The sequence below is a fragment of the Cavia porcellus genome, unplaced genomic scaffold (assembly GCF_034190915.1).
Source record: "Cavia porcellus strain 051 isolate PalLab524CR breed Dunkin Hartley unplaced genomic scaffold, mCavPor4.1 scaffold_24, whole genome shotgun sequence".
Taxonomy (NCBI): domain Eukaryota; kingdom Metazoa; phylum Chordata; class Mammalia; order Rodentia; family Caviidae; genus Cavia; species Cavia porcellus.
This window is the reverse complement of record NW_026947507.1, coordinates 32,990,660-33,004,129: the sequence shown is the minus strand read 5'-3', so window position 1 is coordinate 33,004,129 and position 13,470 is coordinate 32,990,660. Positions and strand designations below refer to the sequence as shown.

The 13,470-nt window shown below is 44.4% G+C and overlaps 1 protein-coding gene across 3 annotated transcripts in view; it reads right to left on the bottom strand.

Moving 5' to 3' along the window:
• Positions 1-5,668, bottom strand: part of Sh2d4a (SH2 domain containing 4A) — a 65,112-nt gene extending 59,444 nt beyond the window's left edge. Inside the window, exons 1-2 of one of the 3 annotated variants that reach the window (XM_013143633.3) lie at positions 5,163-5,668; positions 295-665 (exon numbers count right to left, since the gene is read on the bottom strand). In XM_013143633.3, the coding sequence (XP_012999087.1) occupies positions 295-475 (181 nt within the window). In that variant the 5' untranslated portion in view covers positions 476-665; positions 5,163-5,668. Of the gene's footprint in view, positions 1-294; positions 666-4,594; positions 4,817-5,162 lie in introns of those variants that run through there. The other 2 variants (XM_003479338.4, XM_013143634.3) reach the window with 2 other exon arrangements.
• Between the last annotated feature and the right edge of the window lie 7,802 nt (positions 5,669-13,470).

The following is a 13,470-nucleotide window of genomic DNA, read 5'->3' as shown; positions in this document are numbered from 1 at the left end:
TGAACTACGCTCCCCATTCCTGGAGGTGACTTCTGACTGCGGTTTAAAATCCATCTTATTTCAAGTAAGAGATCATATGGCTAGTGAGAGCATATGGCTATACAACTCCACGGTAAGTTGTGTTCACCTGCACAGTACCCAGGTGAAGTAGGTAAACTGGACTACTCCAACCCCAGTAATATTTAGGATCCAGCCACTGAATTGCAACTCTAGCCTGGCTAGCTCGCCATTGGTGTGAACTGTTACAAGCCAGGAGCCATTCTGCTAACACAGCGAAGCCGTGGCTAGGTTTACCTTTCTTTGGTCTGGATTTCACTGGCAAGAGCTCCTTTCTTTCCATGGCTGCTTCTCTTTCTTTCCATCGCCGTATCTGTTCCTCCCTCATCTTGAAGAACAGGATCTGTTTCTGCTCCTCGCTGAGCTCCGCCAGAAGCTCAGGATCTATGTACATGTCTGCTAGTATCTGTCTCAGCATCTTAACAGGTCGAGGGTCTTTTACACCTGTGGCAAAAAAGTTCCTGCGAGTGGCTTGTGGGTGTGCTCCACCAGGACTGGCACAGACTTCCTCAGAGCCTCATGGCCCCACAATCTTGACTGGCTCTGGGACAGAAATTCTGCAAACTGACTCCTAGGAGCTGCACCTTGTCTTAAGCTGCGAGCAGAACCTGCAAAGAGTAACAACCCAAATTAGTCAGCATTAAAATGCAAAGACGCTGGGCAAAGACAGGCTTCCATGTAAAGCCTACAGGAAATATGGTATCATTTTTTAATTTTAGGGGGAGAGAGAAGAAAAGCTGAGGTACATTTTGTTAAGAGTTTGTGTAACCTCTATCCCATAATTTCCAAAGATACTTTATCAAAAACAGAACAAATCCTAACTTTAAACCAGTCAATCTCAGGGAAACAAAAATTCAACAGACGTTTGGGCTTCTTCCAACTGAGCAAAAACATTTATTACCTGAGAGCCTATGAAACCACCAAATGTAGGGCGGGGGGGGGGGGGCAGGAAACTAACCAAGAAGTAACAGGAAAAAATTAAGAGGCTCTCCTCAAACAACCTGTTTCAAACAAAAATACTATTTGTGAGATTTCACACTGGCATTTACCCCAAACCAAAGCAAAAAATAGTCGTGCTCAAGGTAAATAAAAATGGAAATAAAAATCAGACCATCATGCAATTTTTTTTTGCATTTTCCTTAAAAGTAGTGCTAAAAATATGCAATTGTAAGCTTTCAACTTCATAGAAGGACACTGTAATTTCCAGGCAAGCTACTAAAACCAGGAGAGCAGTACCTGTACTGGTCTAGGAGAGAACGTTCATGTGCCCTGGAAGGGCACCAGGTTTTAGGTGTACCTTTTCAGATAACCTAATTTAATAAAAGCTAAATTTACAGATCAGAAACACTGGGGGAAGGAAGAGGTCACGAGGTTCATAACAGAGGAATTCTAACTTATAAAAGTCTGCTAGAAAGCTCATTTAAGAAGCTCTGGACATGGGTACACAGGGCAGTTTCAGAGGTGGGGGGAGAAGTAAGGGTCGGGGCACCACTAGGCCTACTTTACACATTTCTACTTGGTTCCATCACTCCTGTATCATAGGACGGAAATTACCTTTATATTTGCATTCTGGAAAAAAAGAACATTTATTTCAATGCCATGGGATATCAGAAGTCTTACTGATTCAGGATCAGCTAGGTTCTAAGAAATCTACTACCAATTTGGTGCTTACAATGCTTCAATAATCTCCCCATCCAGCCACACCCTCTCAAACTTGTTTCTCTATGCTAAATGTAAACACTCTTAATCATGAGACTGACTAGTCAAGCGACAGTGCTTTTGGTTCATTTTATGTTTTTCACTTTGTCACGCAGCTGAACTTTTATGCTTCCAGTAGTGCCTGGGAGCTTTTACTCCCCTTCCTCCTCCTCTTGCTTGCGCAGTTGCTTCTTATATATCTCTGGAGATGAGCGTGCTCAGTAGGCTGGCACCAGAGTGCTTGAGACTTCATTGACACTACTTCCTCCTGCACCCTGTACTCTCCCATAGCATTTGACTGGAACTCAAATGGAACAATATATTAAGAGAACATTAACAAAAATAAATAAATAAATAAATAAATAAATGAAAGCAACATTATTGACTTGAACTCAGTCAATCATCCCCCTTTGAAACCCCTTGGTTATCGTGGTCATATCTTGCTTTCAGAGGACCCTCAAAAACTTTCACAGCACAGAAGCAATGTCTGGTAATGATTTCTTGACCTACTGGTTTTAAGCAAAGCAAGTGACTCCTTGACATTCCAGGAAACATTCCTATGTGGGCACATTCCAAGACTGCAAAGGTTGGCTCCCACAGGGACAAAGAAGGGTAGAAAACAAGTGACTGGTGAGGGGTGAGGCTGGTTCTGTTCCCCACTTTGAATGGGGTGTATCCTACTCCAGGGGTGGGTAACAACCTTTGATTCACACTGCTCCCCTCTCCCTTGCCCAGAGCACCCCTGGTGACAGAGCCAAGGCTTCCTGTACCAGGTACTCCCTGGAGCACTTCATCTGCCTTAATCCACTTGAATTCGGTGGCATTCACAGAAGTGGAAGATGGAGCCCCAAAGGGTTGGTAGCTGGGATGAGGCAGAGGTGACAGTGTCACTGTAAACCTGTGTCGCCCACAACACAGAAGTCTCTGTGAGTCTGACCTACGTCATCACTTTGTGGTGTCCCTTGTGAACTTCAGGAGGGAGACCAGCAAATCCCGAGGCAAGGGGACTGCTGAATGGAAGGCATCTGACTCAAGTGCCCCTGGAGGCAACTGCCTCATCCGAGCTGCTGATAAGCATCTACATGTGGAACACACCCCCTCCCCCAGGGAGGACGGCAGGGCACTGATGGCCGGCCACAGGCACTTACTCCACCAGTGTCCCCTTCCCAGCGACCTCCTGGAACAGAATGAAGCATACAGCCATGTGGGAAGAGTTCCATGGCACCTCTGGGACAAAATGTCCAAGTTCTTTCCGTTTTCATTCTATTTTGCCCTTGGTAGCAAATGTGGCTTTCGAGCCTTAAAACTAACTAATCAGTCTTAAAGAAAAGACACTGGCTTCCTTGTGTCTTCGGGAAATATCCAGGAAACCCACCTGACAACAGTCTGGGGCCAGGCTGTTCGTTATGCATGCTGCCCCACAGCTGAAACCTGACGTGAATGGACTTTCCCTCCACCTTAAGGTTTTCCCGTGGCAAACTCCAGCCCTGGGCACTATGCCCATGGGATAGGTAACCTGCAGGACATGTGTGACTTTGGGCTGTCACTTCACAATCGTGGGCTCATTTTCCCCATCTGTGAACTTAGGTCCAGTTCAGTCTGAGAATCTACATAATCTGTGGATTATATATTACAATATAATGTGCAGTTATGAAGTAGAACCAGAGTACAGGAAATAGAAATGAGGAAATTAACCAGGGTTTTTCCCACTTTCACTCCTTAATTGGACAAACAATCACAGCCAACACTGATTCACACTTCAATGACTTCTATCCTAATTCATCAAGTGCAGCAAACTTTCAGTTATTCCAGAGCCAAGAAAAAGAAAGGTCGGCTGGGTCTTATAAAGCCCCTTTCTTAAAAGAGAGAAATGACTAACAACAAGCCCACACCTGCTATTTATTCTGAAAACCAACTTCTAAAGGGCCACGGGATCAGGTAAATTTTCCACAATACCCATACATCTGACCTGATTTTCATACCTTCCATAGCCAATGTTCCACAACACAATGGCATTTTAAATAATTCTGAGACCTAAAACCTAAAAGCTCTGAGATACAGCCTCAATCATAAAGTACAGTATCATATTTTAAAATTAATAATATAAGTAGAATTGTAAGTCTTTTAAATCAGCCAGCTCTGTTTTTAGAATTTCATTCACTTCAGTTTTACTGAGCTACCTGCAAAAGGGCTGTTTTAAGTATAAAGTGAATGAGAGAGGACTGCAATTGATAAATTTTGCAATACAGATCATTCTTCAGAAATGTGAAGTTACTGCACCTATGGATTTACCTAGAGATATCCACTTTTGTGCCATTCTGTGCCCAATTATGCCTTTTAGTTATTTATTCCATTAAAAATTGTATTGTATCGACGTTATTCCTTTTACACTAGCAATCAAATGAATGTCTTTTGGTCGGCGAGGATAAGCTTTGCTTAGAGGGAGGCAGGTACCACTTTCCTTCTGTGAGACCCTTGGGAAGAGAGACAACCCAGAAAACGTACAAACTGTGATGCCTGAGGGTGCCCAGGAACCCTGAAGGTAAGAGAGGTCAAGAGAGGTCAAGGGTGCTCACTTAGTTGCAGAAAGCCACCCCTCAACTGGTTCTGGTTGCCTTTATGGATCAGTTTTTAACTAGGTCCACTATCCAGCTAGGCAATGCACCCCACCCACCGCGCCCACCGCGCCCACCGTTCTCACTGCTCCCACCGCTCGCACGGCGCCCAGGCCCCACATGGGGGCGCCCCCTGGCTGCTTTTGCAGAGAAAGCGTCCAGGAATGCAAAGCGGGCTGAAACCGGTTCCCGAGGATCTCCCCTAGCTGATCCACAGGCCTTACCCGGAGAGTGTGCCAGCCCTCGTCCTCCGCCCACCGTCCCCTGCCGGAATCGGTGCGGAGCGCGAATGGCCCCTCGCAAACAGAGGACGCAGAAGGCTGCGACAGCTGGGCGACGCGCAGCCGGATGTTGAGCTACTCCTGCCGTCTAGAAACCCCAGACTCCTCGGACCCTCCCAGACGGCCACGTGGGCTGCCCAGCTCCCCGCCCGGAGTGAGCAAGCACCGCTGGCGTGCACACCCCTCGGACTTACGCACCCCGCCCAGATCGCAAACTTCCCAGGCGCACACCCGAGGCTCGCTCACCCAACACCCAGCACGCGGCTGCAGTCACCGGACACCGACACCGGACACCCGTGGATCTCCCGCCTCCCTCGGCACCTGAGCTCGCCTGGCGCGCGAGGAGGAGGAACCCGGGGTGGGGGAGCAGTAGCCCGGACCCTGGCTGGTCTCGCAGCCGGCCTCTCCCACGCTGCCCCTCGAGGATCTGCTTCACACACGCACACACATACACACCCCTAGATTTCTCCAGGCTGTCTTTGCCAGGCTCTGGCCTGTGCTCAGCACTGACCTGTTCGGGGTCCTGGATTCACCTGGGCAGATGACCAGAGCACCTGCCACGACCACTTGGGCCGGCAGAGGCTGTCGGGGAAGGGCAGGGGGACACAGGCGCGCCGGCTGCGGGACCAACTCTGCCGGGAGGACGCTTGGCTTCCGCCCCGCCCCTCCGTGCCCGGTGCCAGATGACTGATTGCGCTCGCCGCGCCCCACTAGGGCGCTGGAAACGCTCCCGGGCCCCTGGCCGAGGCTTGGGGGACGGCGGCATCTCAGGCTGGCTGCCCCGGCGCGGGGCGGCACCAGCGCGGTCAGCTCCTAGTTAAGCGGAGGGGGCCTCGCGGTCTGACTGCTGCGCACACCTCTCGCAGACGGCGGAACTTTTATAAATAACCGTGGCCCGGAGCCTGGACGCTGCGGGGTGAGCGCTGCCTCCGCAGGTGGCATGTGCAGCCCCTTCTCTGTTACGCTGCCCCAGCCTGGCTACCCGCCTGCGCCCTGCTCCTGCATCTTCACTGTAGCGCTTGTGTGTGTGTGTGTGTGTGTGTGTGTGTGTGTGTGTGTGTGTGTGTGTACGTACATGAAGTAAACTATTAAATTCTGGAGCACTTGTCGGTTCCAGGTGTGACTTTATGGGACAAGATGAAGGTGGAGAAAATCCAGGAAGAGGAGGTTAAAGACCAATGCAAGAGGAAGCAATAGAAAAACTAGAAAAGGCCAGAAGGTAAAGGAACCTTATGAATCACAGCTAAAACAGGCCTGGGAAGGTGCACCTAGAGGTCAGGCAGCTGACTGCGGATGGAAGAAGGAAATCGTGGAGAGAAGTTGAGCAGAAGTAGATTGGAAAGGTTGGAGAGTATTTCCCATTGTAGAGGAATGTTCAGAATGTGGAGAGGAAGATGGTGGGCTTGGGAAACCTCTGATTGTGGATGTAGGGGAGGAACAATATAACAGCAGAGCTCTGTACAGCCGCCTGGGCTATTCAGGAGCCAGACCTGCAGACTGAACACTAAAGCATTCTCATTCCTGCCTCTCCACAGTGCAGACAGCCTGGAAAGTCACAGTCTGCAGAGTGCACCTTCTCAGCAAAGGCGCTGGGCCATTTAGGGACCATTAGGTCCCAGCTGCTATTCAAATGTGAGGTGCTTCAGGCTGAACTATGATTTGCCTCCGGTTAGCTGACCTCTAGCACTTCCTGGATGGAACAGTTACAGAATGTTAAAGATAGACAGGTGAATAAGAAACTGGGAGACAGATCTTTTGTAAACAGAAAGAGGACCAAAGAGATGGGAGACGGAGAGGGAGAAGGACACTGAAAAAAATAAGATGTGCTATGTACTTGTGCCAACTCCTCACAATGCATATGATCATTATGTACTGCAAACATATTAATAAAAATTAAAATTAAAATAAGATGGTCAAAAGTGGAAATGTAAACTAGTACAACTACTATGAAACTCTATGAGGATTTCTCAAAACACTAAAAGTAGAGATTTTATTTTGTTGCTAGCCACTTAGGTTTGATACTGTAAAATAGAGCTTTCAAAGGTAGATATTTTTTCTTCTAGAAATAAGCAGTTTCTCCAAACTTCCTCCTGTTGAGCATATAACCAAAACTCCTTCCTCTTCTAAGTCTAGAAAAATGACAGAAGATGCAGGTGCCGGCCCAGGAGGTAGGAGCCCAGCTTCCTCTCCACAGGGCAGCTGTGGGTGAGCAGAAGATGGCTGGATAAAGCAGGCATAGAGAGCCTCACGTCTCTTTGCCCCTTTGTTGCTTCCTACAAAAACCCTAGCCCACTTGTATATGAGGATATGGTGATTTGAAGCAAGAAAGCACCTCCATCTCCATGGAAATGGCTTTGAATAAATATTTGTTCCTTTAAAATACAAAAAGCACCTTCTCTGGTTTGGTCAGCAGTGAGCAAACAACTCTGAGTGTATGATCTAAGTGGCTGGCAATTTGAGCCAGCTGTACTTCTGGTGTATCCCTGAGTAAGTTAAAGACATTACACTGTAGTGGTACACGCATACCACATATCCATGTTGATGGCTGTGCAACTCACTACTCACAATAACTAAGCTCTGACAGCAGCCTAGATGCCCACCAACATATGAATGTTAATGAATAGGTGGTTTATATCCAGAATGGAGGCAAAAAATGAAGTCTGCCATTTGCAGGAAAAGAGATGGAACTTGAGACCATACACTGTTAAGTGAAATAAGATGGATACAGAAAGTTACATATTGCATGGTTTCTTTTATGTGAGAAACCTAAGACATGACCTAGATTAAACTAAGGAGAAATCATAGGAAACAAAAAACAGGCTTGTTGGAGATGTGAAAGGGGTGAGGAAAGAGAAGGCCAGGAGGAAGGACAGAGGGACCAAAAATGACCAAGATATGCTATGTCCATATCCAGTGTCCCCACACTGTCATAACTCTCATGTTCCAAACATAGACTGATAAAAAAAAACTAAAAAGAACTTTGGGGTCTGGAAGCTGTCATTTTTCTTAAAAGTATAATTTTAAAATTGTCCTTGTCAAAATTTAACAATGAACACATCCAATAGCCACTTAACAGACACCTTCTGTGTGCCAGGCCCTATAGTAATGCTGGGTGACAGCTAAGAGTTGATAGCTGGGGTCCCTGGGGCCAGCACACTGCCAAATTGTGATGGTTTAGACCTAGAAAGTCCCTCAAAGCCTCATGTGACTGGATTGGTGATGGGGGTGGGGGGGAGATAACCACACTCATCAGTGGGATAACCCGGATGAATCCATAGCCCTGTGTGCTGTTAGGGGGTGTGACCTCAAGGATGTCCCTCTCTCCCTGCCTCTTCCTCTTCCGCTCTGCTTCCTGGCTGTCTAGGCATGAGCACTACAAGGCCTTTTCACCTTGCCCTTTCTGCCTGAGAACTGGTCTACTGTGGACTGAATCCTCTAAAAGACCTGAGCCTGAATTAACCTCTCTTTAAGTCGGGAATGTGGGGCATCATACGTAGTGATAAGAAAGTAACTAAGACAGATGACTGCCATGTCCACTAGCTATCTGTGTATCTTAGGTCCCCTTTGAAATTGTAAATATCTTAATGGCATGGACTATGTCCCATCAGCAAACCTGACTCCCTCCCGTGTAAGGTAGGCATCAGCATTCAGTGAATGTTAGTTGAATGAATCTTAGCCCAAATTGACACAGATTGTACAAAAATACTGCGATCATCTATGGGACTTGGAACCAAGAGTTTTTATCCTTTTCTTTACTGTCCTCTTCTCCTAGTTCTTGTCATGGTCTCCCTTCTGTTGGTAGCATCTCTTTTTCCCTTCTTATTTCCCCATTTTCTCTACTTTTTCTCCTCTTCTCTGCCACCTTTCCCTTTTGTTTCCCTTTTCTTGTCTCCCATTATTCTTTCAATGAACATGATCTGGAACAGAAAATACAATTTTTCTTAATTTTAAAAGAAGTCAATAAGGATGCTTTATATCGCCCTAAAAAGACATCAGGCACCCCTGTGGTGCCTCAATTATGTTTTCCTTCTTTTTGTGCCAGTATCTTCAGGAGAAGGCTGCTCCCCTATCTGTGATGTAGGATGCACCGTGGGGGGAATTCCTCGTGGCCAACAGGTTGCCTGCTGAGGGCTCAGAGACGCAGAAGACAGATGTCACCTGCACACGTTTCCCATGGTGTCCACTGCCCCTCTGCTGCCAGAGCTCAAAGAGCTAAATCTCTACTTACTATGCACTAAAATTTTTAATACATCATTTATTTAAAATAATAGATACGAAACAAATGACCTATATTTTGATGGACATGACCCTTAGCATTGCTTTTACAGCGCCCCTTGGGAGCCCAGCTGCCCAGGGCTGCGAAGTGCAGTCACGCAGTGTGGCACGTGGAGAGTGGGCTGGCTGACAGTGCAGAGACTGCAGTGTATACGTTGCCTCTGGAGTTGTGAGAACAGCAGCCCTGCTGCTGTCAGCAAGATGCAAGGGAATGCTTGTCACTCTTTTAAAAGTAAAGTTAAAACCAGAAAATCAAAGTTATCTTCAAGCTTTCCTCTTTACAAAAGGAAATAAAATCTAGGTGCAGTAAATCCTGAAATCCCTGTACTCTGGAAGGCTGAGGCAGAAGAATCACAAGTCTGAGATTAGTATGGGCAACATAGGGATTTAGTGAGATGCTGTCTAAAAATAAAATTTAAAAAAGGACTAGGTATGTAGCTCAGTGCAAAAGCCCTGGGTTCAATTCCCAATACCATCAAAAAAATGGAACAGAGAAAGAGAGAGAGAGAGAGAGAGAAAGAGAGAGAGAGAATATATTCACCAATAATACTTTCTTGTCATATTTTCTTATCAGCACCAGAAAGCTCAACAACTTTTTTAACTCTTTAGAAAATAAATTATACTTTTGAAAAAATGTATATATTTTTTTCTCATAAGGGTGACCTGGATATGAATAGAAAATACAAAAACATTTAAACCTTACTAAAAGTGGTCAAATCTCAAAATAAATCTCATTCCAATTTATCAACCATAAAAAAACCAAATGCATTAATAATCTACTACGTGTTTAGCTTTCTGCCATCAGTTACATTTTATTGTGAGCTATTGTCATTTCCTTGTAACCGTGTGGAGGCCTTTATTTCTTCATCTTCATAAATACCTAGGTAAGTCACTGGTCTTTACTATTCATTTTTTCATGAGTTACCCTCAAGGAATTGTTTTCTCAGAATCCAGTCCTAATGACTAAGAAAACATTCCTGGATTCTCCTACTTCTGCAGTACAGTGAAAGGCAGCCAGGGGAACTGCTGAATTTATGAAGGGGGTGGAATGAGACAGCTCTACCCCAAGTGATCAGAGAAATCTTTAAGTAATCTCTGGTAATCACTGAAGTTTCCCAGTCAAAACTCTGAGAAAACAGCGGGAGCAAGTTCCTCCCAGGATCCTAGCATTGCTTGAGTCTCCCTAGGTAGCTTGGAGTAGATCTACTAGGCACAAAAAAATGAAAATATCATTTCTTTTTTTGGACCAGATTCAGAGCTGAGTTTCGATTTCCTAAGTAGTCCTCTATGTGTAATTTTTGCTGCACAAATTATATTAGTTTTATAATGGGTTTACTATAATTGAGTACAGTGATAATTTTCAAGCAATTTTTAAAATAACCTAGAGAGACCTTTTTAAATGCACCTTTTTGTCTATTCCCCTAGGAATCCTTATTTGACTGAAAGGTGTAGAGCACAGAGAGCATTTCTTCAGAGTATCTAGGAAGATCCTAATGGGTAGCCATGGTGGGAAATCATGAAAATATGTGAAAACAAAGATAACTGGTCAAGAGAATTTTTGAAGATCTAGTAACAGAAGCCCCTAGACATCATGAAAAATATATAGGAGGCAGGATGCTTATTCTCTTGACTTTTTTCCTAAGTCCTAGAAACTGGTCTGTGATAAATGTTCCACCAGTCCAGTCTGTCATTTTAAGGGGTGAAACCTGAGGGAGGTGACAGTGCCTGTGTTCTTAGAGATGTCCAATGTCATGGTTTATGTCAGTGGCCCCCAAGCCTCGTGCAATTACGGACTGGGTCAAATCTAGCATTTGTGATTGGTTCATTGGCTAGCACTTGGATTGATGACGTAAGTTCTGCACGCACGTAGGGGTGGAGTCAGCATACGATGTAATCGGCGGGGAAGAAGGTGTTTTTCTCTCTGGTCCGTTTGTGCTTTGCTTTTTGCAGTCGCCATGAATAGCGGCTCCACCATGCTACCCTGCTGCTTGAGGCCAGCAGAGTGTGGACTGAAACCTCCAAAAACGGTAAGAAACAAACTTTTCCTACCTTCATTTCTAGTGTTTTGTCTCAGCAACAAGAGAAAAGTAACCAAGACACCATTTTGTATAATTTTGCTTCTCTTCTCCCTTTCACTAGTCATAAAACTCTAGTGTCCCCTTGGGCTCTGTAGTCCAGGAAAATATTTCTGCCTCAGAACTCGGTGACTCTCTTGCCCACACCTCATGGTCCCAGGCTTGCTTCCCATTTTTCCTGGAGGTCACTCCACCCTTCTCCCTAAAACTCCAATGTCCCCATCAAACCATTTCTCCCAGAGATAGTTGCCTGAAGGCCTCTCTACTGAAAAATGAAGTCCAGCCTGCCTTTGGGCAAAGGCACACCAAGAGCAGGTATAATCGCAAGCTTATTGACCTCCATAAAAAGGAATACTGTTTAATTCCATTTGAAACAGAAAGTTGTTCTTTACTGACATGTTGGTATTTACTGGACAAGAAAGTGTGTTCAACAGTATTGCTTCTAGTGGAAGGCCATGGCCAATGAATGACAAAAAGTCAACTACAAATACAGAAACATGCAACAGGGCAGACTCCTGAGCTCTTGGGGAAAGGAGTCTCTATCCATATAGGGCCGATGTGGCCCCACTAGCCAACTCTCTATACAAATGAGCACTACAACTTTCCAAGTCCTCTTTAAAAGGCAATAAATTGTACAAGTTTTAGGGTTAGGAGGCATCTAGACATTATCTAGACTTACTTTACAGCTGGAAAAAGAAAAGAACAGAGGAAAAGGAAGGTTAAGCATCACAGAGCTAGTCTGGCTTACCCAGAAACAAAACAATTCGAAGTGCTCCTGGTGTGCAGTCTTGACAAAGTTACACACTGCCCTGCAATAACGCACTCATTCCCTTCTTGAACTCTGGAGGCAAAGTGAAGACAAATGCTGTCTGGTCTCCTAACACAGAGCACCTCTGCCACTGATGAAGCAGACTGGAGCATCCTGTAGAGTTTCAGGGGTTTGAGGTAGCTTAGAGGTATGCAGACTCCCCTCTGTTCTGGAGGAAGCCCAGTTCCCTGTTGTGCAGTTACACATTAAGGTTAGGAGTTCTTTATGGAGAAAGCAAAACCTGGCAGCGCCCACTGTGATGAGTAAGTAGAGATGTTGCATGATCTGGCAAAGCTCGTTTTGCAAATTAAACCTAAGTGGTTCATTAGCTTAAGCAACTATCACTACACTTTGTGGAATTATCTTAAAACCAGAGTGGCTCGGGTAACCTGAATATTCTGAGATGAGATGCCATTCTGTGTGAAAAAGGGGGTGATCTCACAAAGGTGCTATTATTAGCCCACCACAGAATCATGTGCTTCTGTTTTATTTTCTCTGCAAGTTTTATTATTTTTCAAATTATCATTCATTACATGTAATGACACAAATCTTTAATCTCTACCATGTCAGTTGATAGGCATTTGGATAAACACCGTTTTGAAATATAGCTCTTCTAGAACTCCGAACCAGAACCATGGTCATTTATTTGATTGGTTTTGCTATTTTAGTGATATATCAACTTAAATTACAATTCAACACTTTCATTTTTCTTGGTTTCCCAACTAGATTTATAAATTACCTCAGATCACAACTTGCATATCTTATTTACTTTATCTCTCATAAAAAATGAAGAGCTGACTACACCAAAAAAGATGAATTTTTGAGTACATAAATCAAGCCACCAATGTGGATTTTAGTGTGATTTGAAAGTGCTCATGAGAAGAAAATTTTCTTTTTTAATTTCTCTCAATCTAACTTAATACGTTGTTGGAGTGGAATTCTCTTTTATTTAATGCCTCATAATTTTTTCTCAGTTATGTTTATTTTTCATGAACCTATTTTTAAGGGCAAAAAAAAATAGAATGGAAAGAGCTGTTCCCTGCTTTCTTTTTCTTCCTATTCAGCATGCTTAAAACCTGTAGGTATGTGGCTTCCATTAATAAAGTGAAAGAGAAATGAATGAGGCCTCTGTTTGCTCCTCAAACATGCAGCAAATGCCTATTATCACTGGAGGTAATAAAACAATTCAGATTAATGGCACTGAGCATACCATCTAAAAGGAGGAAATGTAGTAGGCCAGAAGAATTACAATTATTTAGTAAAGGAGAGAAAATGTAAGTACCAGAGACAAAGTTATGAGTGTTCAAAAAATTGATTACATCAATTTGGGGAAAGCAGCGAACTTTTTTCAGAGGACCTGGCATTGCAGATTGATGTACCTTAAAAGGAGGGATTTGACTTAGATGAGCAGAAATAAGCATGGGCGTTCCAGACAAAAAGATTTCAAAAGGAAAGAGTTGGAGATGAGAATGGCAACATCATGAAGAGAACTGTGTTTCTAGTGAGCTAGAGTTAAGGAAGATGTCACCTGTGGACTGCTTTGGACTACACTGAGGTGAACCAGGAATATAGGACCCAACTCCCCAAAATTTTTTATAAATTATCAATGACATTTTGGTAAAGAGTACTATGGGTTTAGGAAGATTAATCTGGCAGTTCAT